The 22,894-nt window shown below is 44.7% G+C and overlaps 1 protein-coding gene across 2 annotated transcripts in view; it reads right to left on the bottom strand.

The window, feature by feature from the left end:
• The window catches only part of ADAMTS18 (ADAM metallopeptidase with thrombospondin type 1 motif 18), a gene marked incomplete at both ends in the record, with an annotated part of 134,134 nt that overhangs the window by 12,926 nt on the left and 98,314 nt on the right, over nt 1–22,894 (bottom strand). Inside the window, 3 exons of one of the 2 annotated variants that reach the window (XM_080828082.1) lie at nt 904–1,108; nt 4,265–4,391; nt 6,760–6,901. In XM_080828082.1, the coding sequence (XP_080684208.1) occupies nt 904–1,108; nt 4,265–4,391; nt 6,760–6,901 (474 nt within the window). The remainder of the gene's footprint in view (nt 1–903; nt 1,109–4,264; nt 4,392–6,759; nt 6,902–22,894) is intronic. The other variant, XM_080828083.1, reaches the window with a different exon arrangement.

The following is a 22,894-nucleotide window of genomic DNA, read 5'->3' as shown; positions in this document are numbered from 1 at the left end:
AAAAAAAAAAACACACAAAAATCTTTAAAGAAAGTATAAAAAAAGAAACCAATGCTCCGGGATAATGTTCCCTAAAGGAAAGCAAGGTAGGAATGTGGTCGTCCCAGCTCAGGCGATAGAACCCCCGCATCCTTGTGAGGATTCCATCCAGCTGGCTTGACCTCCACGGTTTAGCAGAGGCTGGGCTACCACGGAGCAGAACTGTCACTGTCAGCACGTCTTGGACCAGATAAATCTCTGTTTCAGGGAGTCGTCCCCGACACTGTACCATGTTTCTCTCCACCAAACAGATGCCCACAGCACCGCTCCCCCGAGTTGGGACAGGGACAAATGCCATCTAAGGGGACCCCTGAGCATCCCAGCCCCCAGTGACCCACTGACCCCCTCGGAGCTGTGATGGGCGGGTAGGTCCGCGCCTCTTCTGACTTCATAACTTTCTACCTTTCACTGAGAGTTTGTGAAGACAGCAAACTTTATGCCCCAGTCCCCTCTGGATCCCTCAAACGCCATAGCTCTCTCCCCTGAAGCGAGAGTGACTGTCATTCCTGCGCCACCTTTCTTGTATTTCTGTTTGCTCTGGAGCATTCGGCAGCCGTTCCGCTGGCCTGCCCACCCCCACTCACGTCCCTTCTAGCTGTGCTCGTGAGTCTAGCCCTCATGGCCCCCACGCTCTCCTTTCTAGACTTCTAAGGAAGACTGAGCGGTGGGGCCGGGCTCCCCAACCCGCAGGACGCATAAACATCCCACGCACAAATACCAGCTGAAATGCCTCATCACGTGGACTCCGTGTAACTCCCGGGAAAGCACAAAGGGCGGAGGGCCTCGCGGGAGCCAGGACACCACCCCCGTTTTTGCCACCATCTTTGTCCCAGAAGGAACAAGACTCATGACTCCAAGTCTTACCTGAGACCAGGGCCCAAGGCTCCATTCGGGGGGGCAGGCACGGCTGTTGCAGGCTTGCACCTGCGTGGGGGTGCTCACTGGGCAGAGCGAGTGCAACACGGCTTCCTCCTTCTGGAAAGGCTTCTTCTGGACACACTGGACCTTCCTGCTCTGCTGGCCCCCCGCACACGACCTGCTGCACACGCTCCACTCACCCGGCTTCCAGCTTGGAGTGAAAAACAAGATTACTTCCAATGAGGCTGCGGCCTGGCATCCTCCCTCCCAACGCAGTTACTGCATAAGCTTTAACCGCCTGATGAAAGCCTTCGATCGACTTTAGAACCGATAAGGGCGATGCCTAGTAATTACTCTTGTCCAGGTTTGGAAGCCCATGCGAATGTGGTCCAATGAGAGGGAGTCACATTTAATCACCACCCGGTTCTGGGCAAACACACGTTCCTGCTCTCTGCAAGGGAGGAAACACGTGCCATTTGGAAGCCCGAGCGATTCATTCATTCGGCCAGATCTACTGGGATCTTCGCTTTGTGCCAGGGACTCTCGTAGGCATCGGGGTTGGAAAAACGAACAAGGCAGTGTTCTTTCCATTAAGGAGCCTACAACACAGTGACGAGGTGGCTGTGTGAACACACACGGACAACCCTATGGGATGGTTGCTATAAGGGACGTTAATACAAAGTGCGGTAATGAGACCGAGGGAAGAATGATCAATGGGAGGGGAAGGGAGAGGGGAGAGGGGAGGGTGAGAGGGGGCGGGGCACACACGCATCACACACGCCTGCAGGAGGGAAGGGCTCGCTCAGCAGTTGGTCCTACAGCAACTCTAAGGAGGAAGTTTCCCCAACTACTCTGCTTACTCTTCAACTTTATGGATGAGTTAGAGACACAACCTCGTGTTCTTTATTGAAAGATCGCCAGACCACAGTTTTCATGGTGCTCAGAGACTTGGTGTGCATGTGAGCATGAGGCAGTGAGACCCACTAATCCTTTCCAGCAACTGCATTTGACCAACAGATACTCTAGGATTGGAAGGCCTGGCAGGAACGAGACTCCCCCAGAGAAGACCTTACATGTTTCAGTCACAGGAGCGAGGTCTGAGACTGACCTTGGTGTACCAGTATTCTAAATCTCATTTCAAGAAACACAACCTCACTGAGACCAAATACATTTTTGTTTTACCTGTGTTTCTGCCACCATTACCAGTCCTGTAATTTTCTCCCCCGGTTTCCCCCACCAGCCTGATGTGTGAAGTTAAAATCCTTTCCTTTTGTCCAGAGAATGTGGCATGTGAGTTCTAGATGATTTGGTTCTAAAACACTGCATGACCTATATTCTCTTCAAGAAAGAGAATACAAAATAGAATAATTCCTTATTTTTGTAATTATTTGTGTCTTGTAAGATGCAGAAAAAATACACTTCATGTTTTGACATTACTAGTTTCACCATTTTCTGATAAAGATGGCATCTTTGTCTACCCGATTCAAGTTTTTCCTTCATGCAACAAATATGAATCCATTAAAATACAGAAAGAGCACACCAGGTAGACCTTTTGCATGCCAGGCATGGTTCCACACCCTTGAGCCCCAGGCTCACTCCCCATCTGTCCTCAGTCCCTATCAACCCCACCTCAGAGCCCAGTTCCCTCACTGCCCATCCCCCTGCCCTGGCTCTTTTTATACAAGACCTCTTCACAGCACGTATCTCACCATCTCTCAATTACTTCTTTACACACCCCTCTTTTCCTCTTGACTGTGAGTTCATGGGTGGCATCAAGTATAAGTTCTCCAGATCCCTACTGTCAGCCCAAGGCTGGCATCCAGTAGATGCCTACGGCATGCTTATTGCTTGGAAAGATAACGGAGTCAGATGGGATGGACTCCTTTGTCCTTCTAACTCGAATAACCTAAGACCTTATTTCCAGTCTATGTCTGGGGAAAAACAATCCCTGAAGGTCCCATTGTTCCAAGAGAAAATACAAAGATGTAAATGGTAAGGTGGAGAAGAAAGGAAGGGAGTGATGGATCCTGTCCATGTTGCCGCTCCAGCCCCGCAGTCATTGTGAGGGCTGTTCTGCTTTTAAATAGCCAGTAACTGGTTACTGCAGAGTCTCATTTCTATACAGGGTCATCATGGAAGTTCTAGAAGTCGGGCACAAGCTAGGCTCCCTCCCTTTCCATGGATGGACACATGAATGGGGTCCGTTTCTTTGCTTGGCAGAAATAATCAACAATGGGAAGGAGGCAAAACATCAGCTTGCCATTCAAGAAGACTCACAATCACACACACACACACACACACACACACACACACACACACGCACACCATCTAAAGAAGACATTACTCCACAAGCATCCATAACACTGGTTGGTAATCATGTCTTAGAGCCACTGGGCATTTTTTAGAACCAGATATTTCTTAGCAAAATGGGAAAATCCACGGAAGCCCACCAGATTTCTTTCTCCTTGTGTTCAGGACACAGCTGGTTCCAGATTCTTGGAGAAAAATGAGGTGGACAACCAGGCAGATGGATTGGTGAGTAGCTGAAGCCCCAGACAATGAGGACAACTGCACTATTACAAGCAAAAAATATCTGTATGTGCATAAGATTGTGCAATATAATTGCATCACCCCAAAGCAAACATTACTTATTAAGATGATCTGAGACGTTAGGGAACACAGCACTGCTTTAGAAGAAACTCTGTTGATTCTCTATAAATACATCTGGCAGAAGATCAATCACACACAAGACTCCATTCGGCTGGGCAGATTACTTAAAATTAGTGTTCAAACAATAGTGTGGCTAAAATCCATCCCCAAGACACACCCGCTGAGCTCCCCATAGAATGCCATCATCAGAAGCGGATTACCCCTTGGCCTCTACCTCCTTCTTTTCATTTTGTGTCTTGCTACTGTGTAATTTGCATTTGGGGTTTCATGGTCTGCATAGTATTATGATTTTTAAATTCTTGGATGACTATATGAAAGTTAGGCAAACAACCGCATGTCAATTTAACTAATATGGGATTTTGTATTACTTAAATCTGTCTGATTTAATTCAGAGGAGGCTTTATGTAAAGATTAAAAAACAAAACAAAACAAAAATTTTTAAAAAGCACCTTTAAATCCCAAGGTTAGGTTTGCATAGCTGGAGTCAAATGAATGTCTAAAGGAAATCTGTGTTTTTCCAGTTATATATTGTAACCTCAACTGTCTTCTTTTCTCTGTTACTTTTTTTGGGCATTTTCTCTCTCTCTCTGGGTCACTTGTAAGTAGAAGCACTGGCAGTGGGTTTTAATTTTCTCATATCAACAAGGAGAGCATATAAGCACAAATATAACCAGAAAGAAATTTCCAGATGACTTACTAAGCAGGGCAGGAGAAAGCGTTGCATATTTTGGGTTCAGTTGCTGGCTTGGTTCTTGCATTGCAGAATGAGGAACTGACTTGAGTGTTTTGATCTCGTAAGCAAATGGCCTTTACACTTATGTAACCTAGTAAGACATCGAAAGTTACAAAGTGAAAATTACAGATAACCAATTCAGTTTCAGGTCCAAGGGCAGCTTCAGACTTACCAGGACTCTGATGTTTAACTTAAGGTATGGAATCCAAGTAGGGTGTTGAGAACACCTCCCTTTGATAAAAATCTGCAAGTAATTTGAATCCCACCCCCCCACTGAGATAATAGTTTTCATATTTTAATAATTTTAATATGTAGCTTCTTCAGTTTCGAGACCACTGTGGATTCTTGAACCATGAAGTGATAAACACAACCTTTTGAAAACAGGGTGTTTATACAGGGGCACATCCCACAAACTTGAACTCACATTGCATCCATCTAGGAAAATGTTCTTCAAAGAAAAACCGTTTGTAAATTCTGCATGGAAACTCTAACACCCCGCTTTTCCATGAAGCATCTTCTACTTCTGCGAGAAGTAGATGTAAACAAAGAGCTGAACTCGGAATACGGAATCATACCTGTCAGCTAGGACTCGGGGCTTCTGGTTTTTTGCTTTAATGGTACTTAATGCCCGGTTTGCAGTGTTCGTCTCCGGACTTATCAGAGACACATATTTTTTATGTGTGTGAATAATTTTGTCTGTCGGCTCTCCAAATAGGAATGCGGCCTCGTCTTTGAATTCTGTTGGTTGATATTTACATGGTACCTTTCCTTAAAATTGAATCTGAGAAACAATGAAAAGTTCCTCCTGTGATAATGATTAGGTTGAGGGAGGTCTGCCTGGAGGAGGCACGTACAAACACTGGGATTCCCTCAAGTTAATTGTTTACTTCCAGAGCATTTATTCATTTGAACTCTCCTCCTATGTCTTGGACACACTACGTTTTGTGAGTCACACGAAGGGACAGCTACATCAAGGGAAGAGGGAGGATCCCACAATGCACTTCTCCAGCATCCTCCCTCTGGTTGGACTCATTTGCCCTGTGGCAAATGGACTGAATCTCTCTCCTTCCCAAGGAACTGGGCTCTCCCTGGAATTCCATGAAGTTATTCCAAATGATCTCAAAGAGCATTTAATACAGGAAAGACTGCTTGTAATTTAAGACTAAGTGAAAAAGAGTGCATTATAAACACGTATGGATAGAATGGTTTCTGTGCCATAAAAAAAAGAATACAAAATGAGAACATTTAACACATGTGTTGTTACATTTGCATAAGAAAGTAATAGAATGGCACAGACAAAAGTATCCATGTTGGCATGTGCTGATTAAAGGATTAGGGTCAATTTTTTTTTTCTTCTGCATGGCATATTGCCTTTAAAATGTGAACTACTAAAAATGTATTATTTCTTTCGGTAATTTCACATTTTCTTCTTTTCTTTCCATATAACATACAGTCTTGTATTAGTTTCGGGTGTACAACATAATGACTCAACATGTTACGCATTACTCAGGGCTCGTCATGATACATGTACTTTGAATCCCCAATCCCCTTTACCTATTTCTGTAAAAATGTATTACTTCTCAAGTATCTAATATATTTAAAAAAGAAGTCTTTCCTTGTATTTTTCTAATTAGCATGAGCACCCGAGGAAGCCTTACAGACTAAAGAATTTCTTCATTTTCTCTATTTCTGCTCTGTGTCTGGTTCAAGATGCCCCATTGTGCTTAGGGGGACGGACGCAGTTGGGAGACCCACTGTCACCAGAGGCTCTGGTAATGAGAAAATGAGTGACCCGCCTCCACGCTTCAGTTTTATGGATCCGTTTCTAGACCTTCATTCTCCTTCTCACAGGGGCAAGGGTAACAGAGACCGACTTACCCAGAAATATAGGACATTTCTGGATCTAAATAAAATGCTTGCCTTCCGCTCACTGAGAAGACGGCTGTTGTTTTCCCAACCTCAGGAGGGTGATTTCTCAGATTTACCACACTTCCCTCCTGAGAGAGACTCGGCGAGCCTCGCCCCTGAGGGGATAGAGTGACACAATACAGACGGCCCGTCCGCCTCGTGCCTGTCCTCACTGCTTTGGACCGTGCCTTCCCCGAGCCTCAGTGGGCGGTTCTTACTGTAACAAAAGTCAGCACAGGGAGAAACTAAACTGTAAGCTGAAAAGAAAAATATAAATAGATATTTTTGCCTATTCCCCCCCCCCCCCCCCATAAATTCAGATAGATGAATTGTGAGTCCTGGTTACGAATGACCGGAATTTTCTGAGACTCAGTGCCTTTCTCCACAGGAGAATCCTTAAAGAGGACACTAATATTTGCTTTTTACAGGGATGGGTCCCCTAAAAGACCGTTCTTTTGTTGCTTATTCAGATCATACCATTTAAAGAGGTCTGAGATTGCAGAACCTGTTCTGAGAAGAGACTTGGAAGGCAGAATTGGAAAATCAACTACCTCCACCGCAAGAGACGGAGCACGGGGACTGCACTGTGGTCCAGGCGTGGTTTTGCCTTTTGGAGGCCGGCTGAGTTCCATTCGTGCCCTTGGGAAGTGCATACTTCCAAGCTATGCCCGGATTTTTGCCTTGCATCAGGACCTGGACGGTGTAGACACAAGCCAGAGGTAGAGAGACAGGTCAGACCCTGGAATTCCAGAAATCTCACCGAACATTTTTAAGATATTTTTATGACATTTCGACCTTAAAGTTGGCTCATGCCACTGTTCCCAAGTATGTTCTATGTTGAGTTCAAGTTTTCCCGAGATACTTTAACATGTGTATTTCCCTACCATCGAAGCTGTGATTAGATGGATGTTAAATCGGGAAACATGACTTGACATTTGCCGTAAGCCCACAACCCTCAAGTCTATGTATATCCATTAATAAAGCAAAAAGAAATCTTTTTTATAATATATTGAAGGCAATAAGGTTATATTATGAGGTCTCAACCTTCCGATTAAACTTGAAAGCCTAGCATGGTACTAACACACAGTGGTGCCTCACAGATAATGTTGAAACTGAATCTACATATATATATTTTTAAGATTTATCCTGGGCCACAATTTAGTCCTTCTCCTGGGTGCCAGTAGAAGCTGGGCACGAGGGAGGCCCTCCAAACCCCACAGAATGCCCCACTTAGAGTTGCCTGTCACCAATTGTAAAATCCAGGCAGGTTTCCAGTAGGATTTTCAAAGAGAATCTGTCCAAAGAGAATGTGTCTGTCGATTTTATACCAGGATGAACAGATAAGACCAAAAGAAACAGGATCAGAAGTAGGGGTTGGTAATATATATACCGGAATGGATTTAATCTCGAAAGAACTTAGGATACATAAAAAGATGGTCAACGCCCCTGAGCATCAAGGAAATACAAATCAAAACTACAATGACATACCACCTTACACCAGTCAGAATGACTCAAATCAACAACACGAGAAACAACAGGTGTTGGCGAGGTTGCGGAGAAAGGGGAACCCTTATGCGCTGTTGGTAGGAATGCAAGCTGGTAGAACCACTCTGGAAAACAGATGGAGGTTCCTCAAAAAGTTAAAAATAGAGCTACCCTATGACCCAGCAATTGCACTATTATTTACCCAAAGAATACACAAATATTAATTCAAAGGGATACATGCACCCTGATGTTTATAGCAGCATTATCACAAGAGCCAAATTATGGAAACAGCCCAAGTGTCCATCAACAGATGAATGGATAAAGATGGTGTATGCATATACAGTGGAGTGTTACTCTGCCATTAAAAAAAAAAAAGAAATCTTGCCATTTGCAGGGACATGGACTGAGCTAGAAAGTCTATGCTACTTATGAAATAAGTCCGTCAGAGAAAGACAAATACCGTATGATTTCACTCACACATGGAATTGAAGAAACAAACGAGCAAAGGGCAGAAAATGAGAGAGGGGGGCAAGCCAAGAAACAGGGTCTTAACCCCAGAGAACACACTGAGGGTTACCAGAGAGGAGGTTGGGGGGGTATGAAACAGGGGATGGGACTGAGCACGGGGTGACGTATGGAAGTACTGAATCCCTATGCTATACACCGGAAACTAATATTACACTGTATATGAACTAACTGGAATTTGAATAAAAACCAAAAAAAAAAAAAAAAGGACAAGGACTTAGCTTAAATCTGACCCTATAAGGTCTGGCCACTAACATAAGAGCCATCATTTACTGGCACGTCCCACATTTCAGGCCCTCTGCTGGACACCTTCTAGGCATTATCTCAAACCAGTCCTATAACAACTCTACAATGTAGCTGCTCATTTTTTCACTGGAAGAAAACCAACAAGAAAGAACTTGTACAAGATCACACAGGTGACTAGCAAAAAAAGCTTAAAATAGAACGTAGGGCCACTAACAAAATTTGCCTGAATACCGCAGTCTATCACCTTGTTTCTGGTGCAGGCAAACATCGCTTGCCTCCCTTCCTGATGCACTCTTAAGTACTGCTTTTCTTTTTTTCCTTCTTGCAATCTCAAACATGAGTATAAATAGCTGTTTCCCTCCTGCCCTATGAGTCTTGTGGAAAAATCTTTACCACTAGGACTGGGCATTCGTGCCCCCAAAGCAAAGCAGATTTCCAGCTAGAAATAGGCAACCCCGGCTCTTTCTCTGTCTGGTGAGAGCCCACTTCAATCAGAGCTGGGTGGGTGGTAGCTGTTCATTATACCAACCACTGCCCAGGATGCTACAGAATGGTTTCCACTTCGCTGCTAGTTTCAGCGTCTCCAGGAATATTATGCCTTACTCTGAAGATTCCGGGGTGTGACCATCATTTGCTGTACAACAGTACAAACACTTGGTGCCTCCCAGAAACAGCCAACATGCTGAGAGATGGGTCTTTGCGCCCCGCGTCCCCATCCAAAACAGAACACAACAGGTGACTACCATTAAGATGGACAAATGCCAAGTTCTCCTCAGTCACCCATGGAAACCTCAAAATCAAGGTCCTAGAGGTCTTACTTTTGAAGATCTTTCTAGTCTTTTTCTTCTTTTTATAGGTATGTCATACAACTCAGAATTTTCAGATATGTCATATAATTTTATGGCTATGTCATACAACTCAGAAAATTCAGAATTTTCATTCTGAAAAGAATCTTTTTTTTTTAAGATTTTATTTATTTATTTGACAGACAGACAGATCACAAGTAGGCAGAGAGGCAGGCAGAGAGAGAGAGGGAAGCAGGCTCCCCGCTAGAGCAGAGAGCCGGATGAGGGACTCGATCCCAGGACACTGGGATCATGACCTGAGCTGAAGGCAGAGGCCCTAACCCAATGAGCCACCAGGCGCCCCTCATTCTGAAAGGAATCTTGATGCTCATTGATATTTCAACTCAATTTCCCCTTTAATTAAAGTAGTATTCTCGTATGTAACACTTTGGGTTTCTGTTTTCTTTGTGCTGCATCCCTTCAAGTGGAATCTCTTCGTACAGAGATCTCATAGGGAGAGAGTAAAACAGGGCGCCTCCCTACATGTGGCCATAAAACTCTGGGGAAGTGGAGTGGTAGTGAGGGGTTGGAGTGAGCTATCAGGCTCACAAGGCAGGATGATTTTACAACACGCGGAGCTGTATCACACACGCGGGGAAGGGAGGCATGTTCAAGTGTGAAGCATGATAGAGAAATCCACTCATTTATCTCTACTTCCTAAGACTACCCCATTCTCTGCCACTCAAACTAGACCCTGACTCTGACTACCACAAGGGGAAAGGGGTCCCCAGTGGAAATGTGAGAAGAATTGAAAATAGTAGTTCTTGCCTTTTGAGTGTGAAAGACTGACGCTCTGGTGATTTGACAGGGGCTTAATACACTTCCAGTGGGCAGGAAAAATATATTCTACTTTCAGCTTTTAGACAGAATCTAGAACCTAAGCCATACATGGACTGTGGTTTCACTGTAAATGCCCACAGTAGCCAAACTGCGGAAGGAGCCGAGATGCCCTTCACCAGACAAACGCATAAAGATGTGGTCCATAGACACGATGGAATATTCCGCAGCCATCAGAAAGGATGGATACCCAACATTTGCATCAACACGGACGGGACTGGAGGAGATTATGCTGAGTGAAGTAAGTCAAGGAGAGAAAGACAGTTATCATATGGTTTCACTTACATGTGGGACATAAGGAATAACATGGAGGACATCAGGAGAAGGAAGGGAAAAATGAAGGGGGGGGAATCAGAGGGGGAGACGAACCATGAGAGACTATGGGCTGCGGGAAACAAACTGAGGGTTTTAGAGGGGAGGGGGGTGGGGGGATGGGCGAGCCTGGTCGCGGGTATTAACGAGGGCACGTAGTGCATGGAGCACTGGGAGTTATCCGCAAACAATGAATCATGGAACACTAGATCAAACACTAATGTACTGTACGGTGACTAACATAACATAATAATTAAAAAAAAAACATTTTAAAATGTTGCTGTGAACAGCAGGATGCGCTTAGGGAAAACAAATTTAGGCACATGAAAGTGTCATTACTATTAAACAAAGCCCGTCAAGATATCAAGTGTCCCTCAGCCTCCAGTACGGCTAGCCATGGAGAATTATCAGTGCTGCCAACAAGAAGAGAATTTCCACAATCTCCCCCATGACCTCTTTCTGCACCCGCACCCATACACGTCAGCCCTCCTACTCTCACCCACGACGCCTGACCCCAGCCCCTGTTTAAGGCCGGGTTCTCCACCAGGCTCCGGATCCACGTGCCCTCACCCACCTCAGAACACCACAACGAGAGCCCCCGTTTCTTGAGCTTCACAGAAATTTCCCTCCTAGACATTTCCCATCAGCATCCAAGCATGCTACTCTCTCTCTCATCTTTAAAAAATCTCCCCATATGTGGGACGTATCTCCACACATCCCTCCAGCTCATATCTCATTTCACTGATTCCCCTTAGAGCAAAAATCCCTCAGAGAGTGGTCTTTACTCTCTGTCTCCGTATCTGTTCTCCCTCATCCACCATCCTCCTGGCACATCACTGAAACCGCTCTCTCAAGGGCGTCCTTGCCATACCCAAGAGTTGATGGGCCTCGTCTTACCGGACACAATCGATCACTTCCTCCCTGGTGTGCCGCCCGAAGCCCGCTCTCTCAGTTCTTCTCCTGCCCCACAGAACTTCCTTCCTCACGTCTTTGGAGAATCCTCCTTATCTCCTAACCAGCATCATCAAAGAGACCTCCAACCTCTTGACCTCTCCTTCATGTCTACACACGCCTTCACGGGATTTCATCCAGTGCTTTGATTTTAAGTGCAGTCCACATGCTGCCCACTCTCAAATCCATCACTCCACACCGTATTTTCCAAGAGAACATTCTACAGCGATGAGAGCGGACTAGAATCCCGTGTTGCTCCATACGGTAGCCACAAGCCACAAGCCACACGCGGTTTCTGAACACAGCACACTACTATGACTAAGCAAACCTTTGCATTTAATTTAAATCTAAACTTAAGTAACCATGTGTGGAGAGTGGCCGCCCTGTGGGGCAGCAGAGCTGGAGATGAAACCCATCCTCTGAGGTCCATATTCACACATTCAGCCTGAATCACACATCTCTGCTTGAATGTTTAAAAGGCACATCAACATACGACAGTGAACACGCGACTGTCCTCCCGGTACCCTGTTCTTCTCAGTCCCATGTAATGGCAACCGGTCCTTCCGATCGTTCAGGCTAAGGTAAAAAGTTGGAAGCACCCGATCTCCTTGGTCTCACACCCTCTGGCTCGTCAACCAGGAAATGGCGTTCTCTCCGCGTCCAGCGCACCTCCAATCTGGCCCCGTCTCACTCTGTCTGTCACCACTGCGGCTTCCTTGGCCTAAGCTTCCCTCATCAACTCTTCTGATTTCCATGCTCACGGCACTCTGGGGATGAGGAGAAGCCATAGTCTCCAGGAGAGAAGATAAGGCTGCACCCTTCTAGTACTCTAAAAATCACTCGCTGACAGTTACTAAAGGGATGAAAACCAAAACGCCTTCGAACCTGCAAATCAAATCAAAGGAAAATCAAAATCTGCTGTGAAATCTGGGGGGGTGGGGGGGGGAAGGGCAGATCACATGACTCCCTAAAGGAGCTTTGTCGCCATCACTTAATTAATAAAGTATCTTGGTGACGATTTCTGCCGAGAAGCCACAGAACAACAAAGAGAACTTAAGTTTTCTTTGAGGATTTCTATTCCCCTCAAAGGGGAAAGCTTTTGTACTGGGTTTCCCATCTACCTTCCCTCACAGTTCAAACAAATATATGTAAGGATCTTCTGAAGGGTAAAATTTTTTAAATTAAAAAAATTTTTAATTTAAATTCTAGTTAGTTAACATACAGTATAATATTAGTTTCAGGTGTACAATATAGTAATTCAGCAGTTCCATACCATGACAGGTGCCCTCCTTCAACCCCATCACCTCCTTGACCCCCACTCACTCATCTCTCTTCTGGTGACTGTCGCTGTAAGACTCTGTTTCTGAGTTTGCCCCTCTTTCTCTCTGTCGCTCTCTTCGCTCATTTGTTTTGTTTCTTAAATTCTACATACGAGTGAAATCATACGGTATTTGTCTTTCTCTGATGGACTTATTTCACTTAGCATAAGACCCTCTAGCTCTATCCAGGTCCTTACAAATGGCAAGATTTCATTCTTTTTTATGGATGAGTAATAGTCCATCCTATGTACATACCTCTTATATAGCCCTTCATCAACTGATAGACACTTGGGGTGTTTCCATAATTTGGCTCTTGTAGATAATGTTGCTGTAAATATCGGGGTGCATGTATCCTTTGAATTAATATTTTTGTGTTCTTTGTGTAAATAATCGAGCAATTGCTGAATTATAGGGTAGTTCTATTTTTAACTTTGTGAGGAACCTCCATACTGTTTTTCAGAGTGGCTGCACCAGTTTGCATCCCACCAAAAGCGCATACGGATTCCCCTCTCTCCGCATCCTTGCCAACACATGCTGTCTCTTGTGTTGTTGGTTTTAGTCATTCTGATTGGTGTGAGGTGATACCTCATTGTAGTTTTGATCTGGCTTTCCTTCATGATCAGTGACATGAGCACCTTTCCATGTGTCTATTCGCTATCTATATGTTTTCTTTGGAAAAATGTTCATGTCTTCTGTCCATTTTTTAATTGGATTATTTGGTTTTAGGGGGTTGAATTCTATGATTTTTTAAAATATATTTTAGATACTAACCCTTTATTGGATATGTCTTTGCAAACGTCTCCCATTCACTAGGTTGCCTTTAGTTTTGAGTTTTCCTCACGGTGCAGAATTTTTTATTTTGATGTCATCCCAATAGTTTTTTTTTTGTTTTTTCTTCTTCTGCTTTGGTTTCCCTTGCTTCAGTAGACATACCCAGAAAGATGTGGCTATGGCCAATATCAAAGAAGTTATTGCCTATGTTCTCTTGCAGGATTTTTATGACTTCAGGTCTCACATTTAGGTTTTTAATCCAGTTTGAATTTATTTTCATGTCTGATGTAAGAAAAGTGGTCCAGTTTCATTCTTTTGCATGCGGCTGTCCAGTTTTCCCAGCACCATTTGTTGAAGAGACGGTCTTTTCCCCCTTGGATATTCTTTCTTGCTTTGTCAAAGATTAATTTACCATATAATTGTGGAATCGTTTCTGGGTTTTCTGCTCTGCTCCATTCACCTATGTGTCTATTTATGTGCCAGTACCACACTGTTTTGTCCGCTATAGTTTTGTAATAGAACTTGGACGTCCAGGACTGTGATGCTTCCAGCTTTGCTTTTCTCAAGATTGCTTTGGCTATTCAGGGTCCTTCCATACAAATACGTACATTCCATACATATTTTAGGATTGTTTACTCTAGCTCTGTGAAAAATGCTGTGGGCACTTAAATAGGGATTGCATTAAGTGTGTGGGTTGCTTTGAGTAATATAGACATTTACACAGTATTTGTTCTTCCAATCCATGAGCATGGAATGTCTTTCTACTTCTTTCTGTCACTTTCAATTTCTTTCCTCAGCATTTTACAGTTTTCAGGGTACAGATCTTATACCTCTTTGGTTAGGCTTAGTCCCTCTCTTACTATTTTTGGTGCAATTATAAATGGAATGGATTCCTTCATTTCTCTTTCTATTGCTTCATTACTGGAGTATAGGAATGCAACAGATTTCTGCATGTTGATTCTGTATCCCATGACTTTACTGAATTTACCTATCAGTTCTAGCAGTTTTTTGAGGGGAGTCTTAGGGTTTTCTATATATAGTATCACGTCATCTGCAAATAGCAAAAGTTTTACTTCTGTCTTGCAGATCTGAGTGCCTTTTATTTCTTCTTGTTGTGTTATTGCTGTGGCTAGAACATCCCTGTCTCATCCTGACCATAGAGGAAAAGCTCTCAGTTTTTCCTCCCTTAGGATGATATTAGCTGAGGGTTTTTCATATATGGTTGATAGTATGTTGAGTCATGTTCCCTCTAAACCTACTTCGTGGAGGGTTTTCACCATGAATGGTTGTACTTTTGTCAAATGCCATCTCAGTGTCTACTGAAATGATCAGATGGTTTTCTACTTTCTTTTATTAATGTTAAGTATCATGTTGATTGATTTGCCAAAATTAAACCATTCTTACAACCCGGGAATAAATCCCACTTGACCATGGTGATTGATTTTTTAAATATTTTGTTGGATTCTGTTTGCTAGTATTTCATTGAAGATTTTTCTGCCTACCTATCAGAGATACTGGCCTGTAGTTCTCTTTTTTAGTGGGGTCTTCATCTAGTCTTGGTACAAGGTAATGCTGGCCTCATAGAATGAATTTGGAAGTTTTCCTTCCTTTTCTAGTTTTCGGAAGAGATCAAGAAGAATAAGTATTCATTTGAAGAGTAAAATTCTTGTGCTCTCTGTAGAACAGCACCAAACAGAAGACTGGATTCTAAGAAGGCAACTAACCCATTTCATATTATCAAGTAAGATTACTCAGCCAACCAAAGCAAGAAGAGAAATAACTTACACAACTTACTATAAATATTCACAAGATTATGTGGTATATAGGACATATCATTTATATTTTGTTTGCTGAACACATTAATGCATGCAGCGAGTGCATAAATGAATAAAAGATTCTCCACTTTAAAAAATGAAATGACGGGGCGCCTGGATGGCTCAGTGGGTTAAAGCCTCTGCCTTCGGTTCAGGTCGTGATCCCAGGGTCCTGGGATCGAGCCCCACATCGGGCTCTCTGCTCAGCGGGGAGCCTGCTTCCTCCTCTCTCTCTCTGCCTGCCTCTCTGCCTACTTGTGATTTCTGTCTGTCAAATGAATAAATAAAATCTTTAAAAAAAAAAAAAATGAAATGACTTAAGGCTTGACTGTAATGTCTACATAGCTGTAAAGTCACATGCAGAGTCGTGTGCACAATCATGTAGGCTGAAAGACAGTATTTGTACAAACCAGCAGAAAGCAGATTTAAGAGTCTAACATTAGCTCATACAGGCCTCTGAAAGGCAGTAATTATTTAAACAAATAGACATCAAGGCCAAGTGTATAAAAGATGAGTATTTGCCAATTATAACGTATTGTTTGCTTCTCAGGGATAATTAAGTTATTCTCTGCCCTTTTCTTTATGCTGTATCGAGGAACGAAGTGACCAAGAGCAGAATACACAGCAATCATCTTGTCTCTAACAGTTTGGTGCTTGTAAATAGTTAATCCTCTGGAAACAGGTCATCTGCCCAGCTAATAGAATCTCTGTTGGTCATGCTTTCACCCTGTTCTTGAGAACAGAACTTTGTTAAAAAAAAAAATCAATCCTACCCTAAAGAACGGCTGCATAAATCGTGGGGCCTGATGCAAAGTGAAAACACAAGGCCCCTTGTTTAAAAAAAAAAATACTGGGGCGCCTGGGTGGCTCAGCTGGTTAAGCATCTGCCTTCGGCTCAGGGTATGATTCCGGGGTCCTGGGATCAAGCCCTGTGCTGGGAAGGGAGTCTGTTCTCTCTCTCTCTCTCTCTCTCTGCTACTCTCCCTGCTCATGTTCTCTCGCTAATAAATAAATAAACAATGTCCTTTAAAAAATTAAGAATTTCAGGTTAGTGACAGCAGAGCACTAAACCGAACACAGAGTCCTTCTGACCATGAGGCTCTGTGGATGCTGCTGGTCCCACGTCCACAAGCCCAGCTTTGCTGGACCATCTGGTGGTCACCTGCCCCCATTTCAAGACATGATTTTAGATCGTCCAAATTCTTAATGACCCTGTGGTCTAACACTGATGTCACCGGCCGTTCCTATCCGGAGATCATAGCCTCTGGTCAGGAGAGCCTGCCCCTAAGGACCTCAGTGTGACTATGGCCGTGCCTTTGATCACAGACTGTCCCACCAGAGCTGGATGGGTACCAGCCACACAGCTGAGACTCCACCTGAGGACCACGACCGTTCCTGCCACTCACATCTATTTTAAAGCATTTTCAGTGACCTTGTTGAAAGCAGTCAGAAACTGCTCTCGGCACTAGCGGAGAACACAGCCGCCCTCCAGGTCCCGGGAACTCCACCCCACCCCCGCCCACGGCACAAGGTCACAGTTCTGTTCGGAGCCCCCCCACGCCGCGTGTCAGCCTGCAGGGCGAGCTGGTGAACGCACACATTTACAGAGACCGCCAGCAATTCAGTCTACTTAACTGGACTTAGTCCAGAGAATTTTCCAGCCAACTGGCACTGGGTCTCTAATTTACAGCTGGCAAGCCACCTCCGTAACTACTTCCAGGTCCTCAGTAGAACTGTTTAATGTCCACCTCTAACACACGAACCACCTGACTTCAGACACAACATTCAGCAGCTCTGACCGCAGGGTGCAGAGTTATAAAATTTACAGCTTCTTAACTTGGAAAACCACAGCCGGACTGGACTCTACCAACTGCCCTCTGAAGGGGGGGGGGTTCAGTGTCTGCTTAGGGCACACAACGTTAAAACAAAGGACCCACTGAGTCATCTTGGATAAGCAGCTTGCTTGCTTTTGCTCCCGCTTTTCATTTATAATGTTAAAACTGTAAATGCCTTTAATCCGTTTTGTATTTGTTTTTCATGTAAGGCCTTTTATTTTTTTAATTTTTATTTTTTAAAGATTATTTAATTAATTAATTTGCTGGGAGGGGGGAGAGACGGTGAGGGCAGAGGGAGAGGATCCCAAGCCGACTCCATGCTGAACATGGAGCCCCAGGTGGGGCTTGATCTCAGGACCGAGCAGAAATTAAGAGCCTGAGGCTCAACCCACTGAGCCACCCAGACATCCTTCATTTAAGGCCTTAAAAAAAAAAAGTCCTAATTCTCCCAAGTAAATCAGAGACTTATAGATAGGCTTTAAGGGCTGGCCTTTTAATTAACGCAAGCCAGAAAGCTTGTTTCTTGTCCTCAATAATGCATTTGATGGTTCTGAAATAAGAGCGATGCTTAGTGTGGTTCTTGCACACCAAAGGACTGTACATGCCTCGTCTCGTTTCAGGGCCACTAGCAACTAAACTGCAACCATGGGACTCAAGTCTCTGATAAGGTCTGACTCCAAAACTTGACGCCTTATCTCTTACCACACTCTTTCTCCAACTCCGAAACACGACGTCTAGGACCACATTTCAAAATTCTAAAAACCGTGGGAGCCCTGGGAAGTATTCTGTCCCTGGGCTTCAACAGCGTGCTAGAACGTTTGCATCGCGCTTTGGGTTCAAACCTGGAACTTGGATTTCTTGACCGTGCTCCGGTCTGGTTTAAGCACACGCGACTTTTAATCTCCTCAATCCATCTTCCCCTGGGTTTATTTGGATGTTTTATGAACCTGCAGTTGTGACAGCGGAAATAGGTAGGCTTTGTAGACTGGCCCTTCCGGATGAACTGTGACTCGCGCGGGACCTTCCATGTTGAGCAACGCTTGGGGAAGGGACAGCTCTGTGGTGTGGAGTCCTGGTTTTGTAAGGGGCCGTGATTTCCGGAAGCCCCTGTGATGTCACAGCACCGCCTGTTGTCTCTGCCTTGTTTTGTTCCAGGCTGGAAGGACCCCACTGGGGATGAGCCGGGCTACGGTGGCGGGTTGGGGTGGGGGGTTCGGCTTGGACGACAGCAGCAGCACAAAAGCTCTACCAGGGACTGGGAAACGCATCTATGAGGCAGCTTCGACCCCGAGCCTCGACAACAGGTCTCATTCCACCCGCCTGCATTCCTCGGAGTTGAACGAAGAGAAATAAATAGTGTCCTCCGACCCGTCACACAAGTATTTGCCAGGAATTAAGGGGCGGGGGGGAGCCACACTTCAAACGGCCGATGGTAGCCTCTAGACAAATGAGGTGGCATCAGGACAGCCCTTCGGAATCGTCCTCAGGAGCCTGAGGTTTCTCTCATCTGTTCCGAATTAATTCTCCATTAGGTCTTTGCCGCTTTTGGGTTTTGTGTCTTCCCTCAAGTCCATGCTCCTTGGCTCCTCTCCTCTCCCTTACGCTGTTTTTATCTTGAGGCCCATCTTTACTCACACCGGCCGCTAGCCCCGGGGGTGGGGGTGGTGGTGGAGAATTCAGACGGCAGGGGCACAAGGCAGGAGCCGGATGACAAGGTCACACTCCGTTGGTCTCGCCCATCACCACGCCCGTCCACCTGCTCCCGGCTGCCCCGCCATCCCCGTCGGCCGCAGCACAGAAGAAGCTGTGGATTATAGCGATTTTCCTGAGATGTCTTTTTCTGCCTTGAAACTGGCCTGCGGCTCACCGATTTCTCCCTCGCTGGCCTCACTAAGGCCGCTGTCGCTGTCGGCGGCAGGACTCTCCCCTGTCACGCTCTTAAACGCAACGGGCTTCCCACGAGTTCAACATCCCTTGTGCTGCTTTCCACGGAGGAAGAAAGTCCTCAACAGGCAAGAGAGCTTCTATGCTTAAGAATTTTCAGAAAGGAACGAACGCCGTCAAAACACAGGGGATCCTTGTTCAGTCTCCAGAGCGCAACCCGTGTGATCATGTCATCCTGAATCCTGTTCGTGGCGCAGAGATGAGGCGACTGTGTAATGACACACTCACCATGAGTTTCCTCCCCTTCCCTCCCATGGCGCGGAGGTCTGACGCCGAGTATGACTGGGTTGTTGTGTGTGTATGCGAGAGAGACAGGGAGAGAGACAGAGAAACAGAGAGATGGAGAGAGAACATGAGGGAGACAGGAAGTCGAAGAAAAGCCGGAAGGGAGAGGAGGAAGAAGGGGGAGGGGAGAGAGGATACATCAACCAGCAAAAAAGCTAACTTTCAGTCACTTCTAAAAGATGTGTCATCTCTAAGGGGACACCTTATCATGAAAATATTGTGTGTGTGTTTTTTTAAAAATTCATTTGTTTGTTTGGCGGGAGAGGGAGAGAGTGTGCAAGTGTGTGTGAGCCGTGCGGGGGTGGGGGGCAGAGGAAGGTTGGAGAGAATCTCGGGCGGGCTCCACGCTGACCTCGGAGCCCACTTCAGGGCTCGATGCCAAGACCCTGAGATCATGACCTGAGCTGAAACCAAGAGTCGGACACCTAACGGACTGAGCCACCCAGGCGCCCCAATTTTTTGCGTTTTGAATTCTTATGACCAAGGTCTTTTATAACTTATGTTAAATAGACCTTTTGCTCAGTGCTTGGACAAAGTACAGAGTCTGTGACCTTACATGACCTCTATCTCAATCTCAGCTTGGAAAAAGTAGTAAGTTTCCACCTATCCTCAAAAAGCCTGACATCTGTGTACCTCAGATTAAGTGACTATTTTTCCTTCTTTTTTTTTCTTTTTTTAGATTTTATTTATTTGACAGAGAGAGTGAGAGAGAGATCACAAGTAGGCAGAGAGGCAGGCAGAGAGAGGGGGAAGCAGGCTCCCCGCTGAGCAGAGAGCCTGATGTGGGGCTCGATCCCAGGACACTAGGATCATGACTTGAGCTGAAGGCAGAGGCTTTAACCCACTAAGCCATCCAGGCGCCCCATAAGTGACTATTTTTCAACAAAAGCATGTGTGAATTTCAACTCTGATGTTCTGTTTTCACATTTCTGTGAAATTGTTCAAAATGTAATTCCTGGGGTGCCTGGGTAGCTCAGTCATTAAGCGTCTGCCCTCCACTCTGGTCATGAACCCAGGGTCCTGGGATCGAGCCCCACATCAGGCTCCCTGCTCAGCAGGAAGCCTGCTTCTCCCTCTCCCACTCCCCTCTGCTTGTGTTCCCTCTCTCACCGTGTCTCTCCCTGTCAAATAAATTAAAAAAAAAAAAAATTCCTTACACAACACACACATACACACACACACTCACACACCCAAACTAGCTACATGGGGGTAAAGAAGCTTTCCTTGTGTTCCCAAAGCCAATAAAATAAACCCAAATTGGTGCAGTCCATACATAATGTCCAAAAGACTCAGCACACAAGCTGACTTTTCAATCCTTTGAAAGAGTAATGAGCACACTCGTTCAATGAGGAAGTCTTCAGATTTTATGCCAGACTTATGTTGTGGGGAATATGGGTGAATAAAAGAAATATGTGGAAATTATCTAGTTTATAATATCTGTCCCTGTAGTGATCTCAGAAAGCATATGATTGCCAAATCAATATTGATTTTTTTTTTTTTTTTGCTGGTGTGTGTGTGTGTGTGTGTGTGTGTGTGTGTGTGTGTGTATGAGTACTTTTTCCCGGGCAATGCATAAATTTAATACACGGTCCTGAAAATTAGCTTCTTTTCTTCCAGACATTTACATGTATATATATAAATGTACTTCAAAATAAAAACTTGATTGATTGACTTAAATAATGCCTTAAAAATTTAAGGCCTAAGACAATCATAAATCCTTGATTACCCTTAGGAGTCTCCCTTGGCCACCGAGGAAATCAATGGGGCCAGCTCTGTTTAAACTGACATCCACCTGTTGCAAACGTTGGAACATGTGGAGTCCAGGTTCCAGGGAGAATGAACGTAACAGAGACTGCATTTTAAATTGGGTGACTCAGTGATAGAACTGAAGGTCTGTTTTCCATTTAGTTTAAACTGAGCTTCCCTATGAAGACATTCTAGAAGGTTTCGACATGTAAAAAGAACCAGACACAGAAGACACTTCTTTCTGGTCTCCGGCCATGTGCTTATTTCTTGAGGTTAACTGACAGCAGTCAATTATTCCCAGGATTGCATTACCCTTGCCTTGCACTAGGCTATGCCCAGAAAAAAAAAAAAAAAAAGTGAAAAGATCTGGTAAATCCACCACCCAGGGAGGGCAAGTTGCTACTGTCCCACACTAAGCTAAATCTGCTGTAAACTAACTGGTCAGCAACTTCTTAACATGCACATCATCCACTCTGGGAAAGGCCAGCATTTTAGGAAACCTACTGATTCCTCAAATATAATTTAGGAGATCAAATTTCAATCCTTTAAGTGCTATTCACTTTACTTAACTTGAAACTGTAGTTTTAAGACTAGTCTTAAGAGATGATGAAATCCAGTGGTTTTTAAAACGCGAACTGCAGAAGCTCGGATCTCTTCAGAGAACTTCGGATTGCGACCGTGGTTTGGGACAGCAGGGGCTGGAAGGGGCTGAAGGAGAAGGCTGGCCTCTCGGCCTATCCCTCCTGACTTTGGTCAGAAGTTCTCCTCTCGTTTGCTTTATTGATATTATTATTATTTGAGTATAGCTGGCACATGATGTTATATTTGTTTCAAGCGTATAACGTAATGATTCAACAAGTTCATTCATTATGCTCTGCTTCCCCCTTCCCAAACGCAGCCACCATCCGGTCACGTGTTTTCTTCCTCACCTGCGTGGATGACTTCTCAAGTTGGAAAGAAGGTTCTATTCTTTCAATGAATGAATATATTTTATCACTGGATGCCATTCATTCAGTAAACGTTTTGCGGGGGGTGGGTGGGGGCATCTACAATGTCCCAGATAATTGTGCCAGTTTGGGAGGCCACAAAGAGGAGCAAGTCTTCTTTCTGCTTTTATGGGGCTTGGGGTGCTATAAAAGCATTTCAGGACACTGCCCTAGGATGTAGTGGAAGACATGAGCCCAGCCTCATTTCTCAAAGAAGAAGACTGGGACCCAGGGAGTTTAACTGACTCACGCACAGCAACATAGGGGGATAGCAGAAACCACCATTTTTATATATCCCTGTTCTAACCCACGTTGCTTCCAACACGAATGGGATCCACATCAACACTCACTCGTTATAGACCACAATGCTTTGGCAACCTAGTTTATGTCATAACCGTTTGTGCGTCTTCAATGCCCCAGACAGGACTGGGCATATAATGGGCACCCAATGAATGTTGGCTTAATTTTCCTTTTATCAGACATGGAAGTGAAGAGAGGAAAACTGCTCTGAAGGTAGATATCTAGCTCAACACACACCAGGGTGGTTGAAGATGGGAGCTAGCTAAGATACCGGGAAGATCTGATTGATACATATGAAGGAGAGAAACATTATCCACCCCTCCCCCCCAGTGCCATCCCCACGTATTTTGACAAACATACCCTTTTGCTAAATTTTATACTATAGTAAGAACCTAGTAAACATTCAGTAATTTTAAGAGGCCAAAAGAGAAAGTGCTTTTTTTTCATAGACTTATGCTTTCTGTGGATGGAATAGCATTTTTCAT

This window comes from Martes martes (genome assembly GCF_963455335.1).
Source record: "Martes martes genome assembly, chromosome: 17".
Lineage (NCBI taxonomy): Eukaryota > Metazoa > Chordata > Mammalia > Carnivora > Mustelidae > Martes > Martes martes.
The sequence above is the reverse complement of the archived record's forward strand: the minus strand, read 5'-3'. Positions and strand labels throughout refer to the sequence as shown.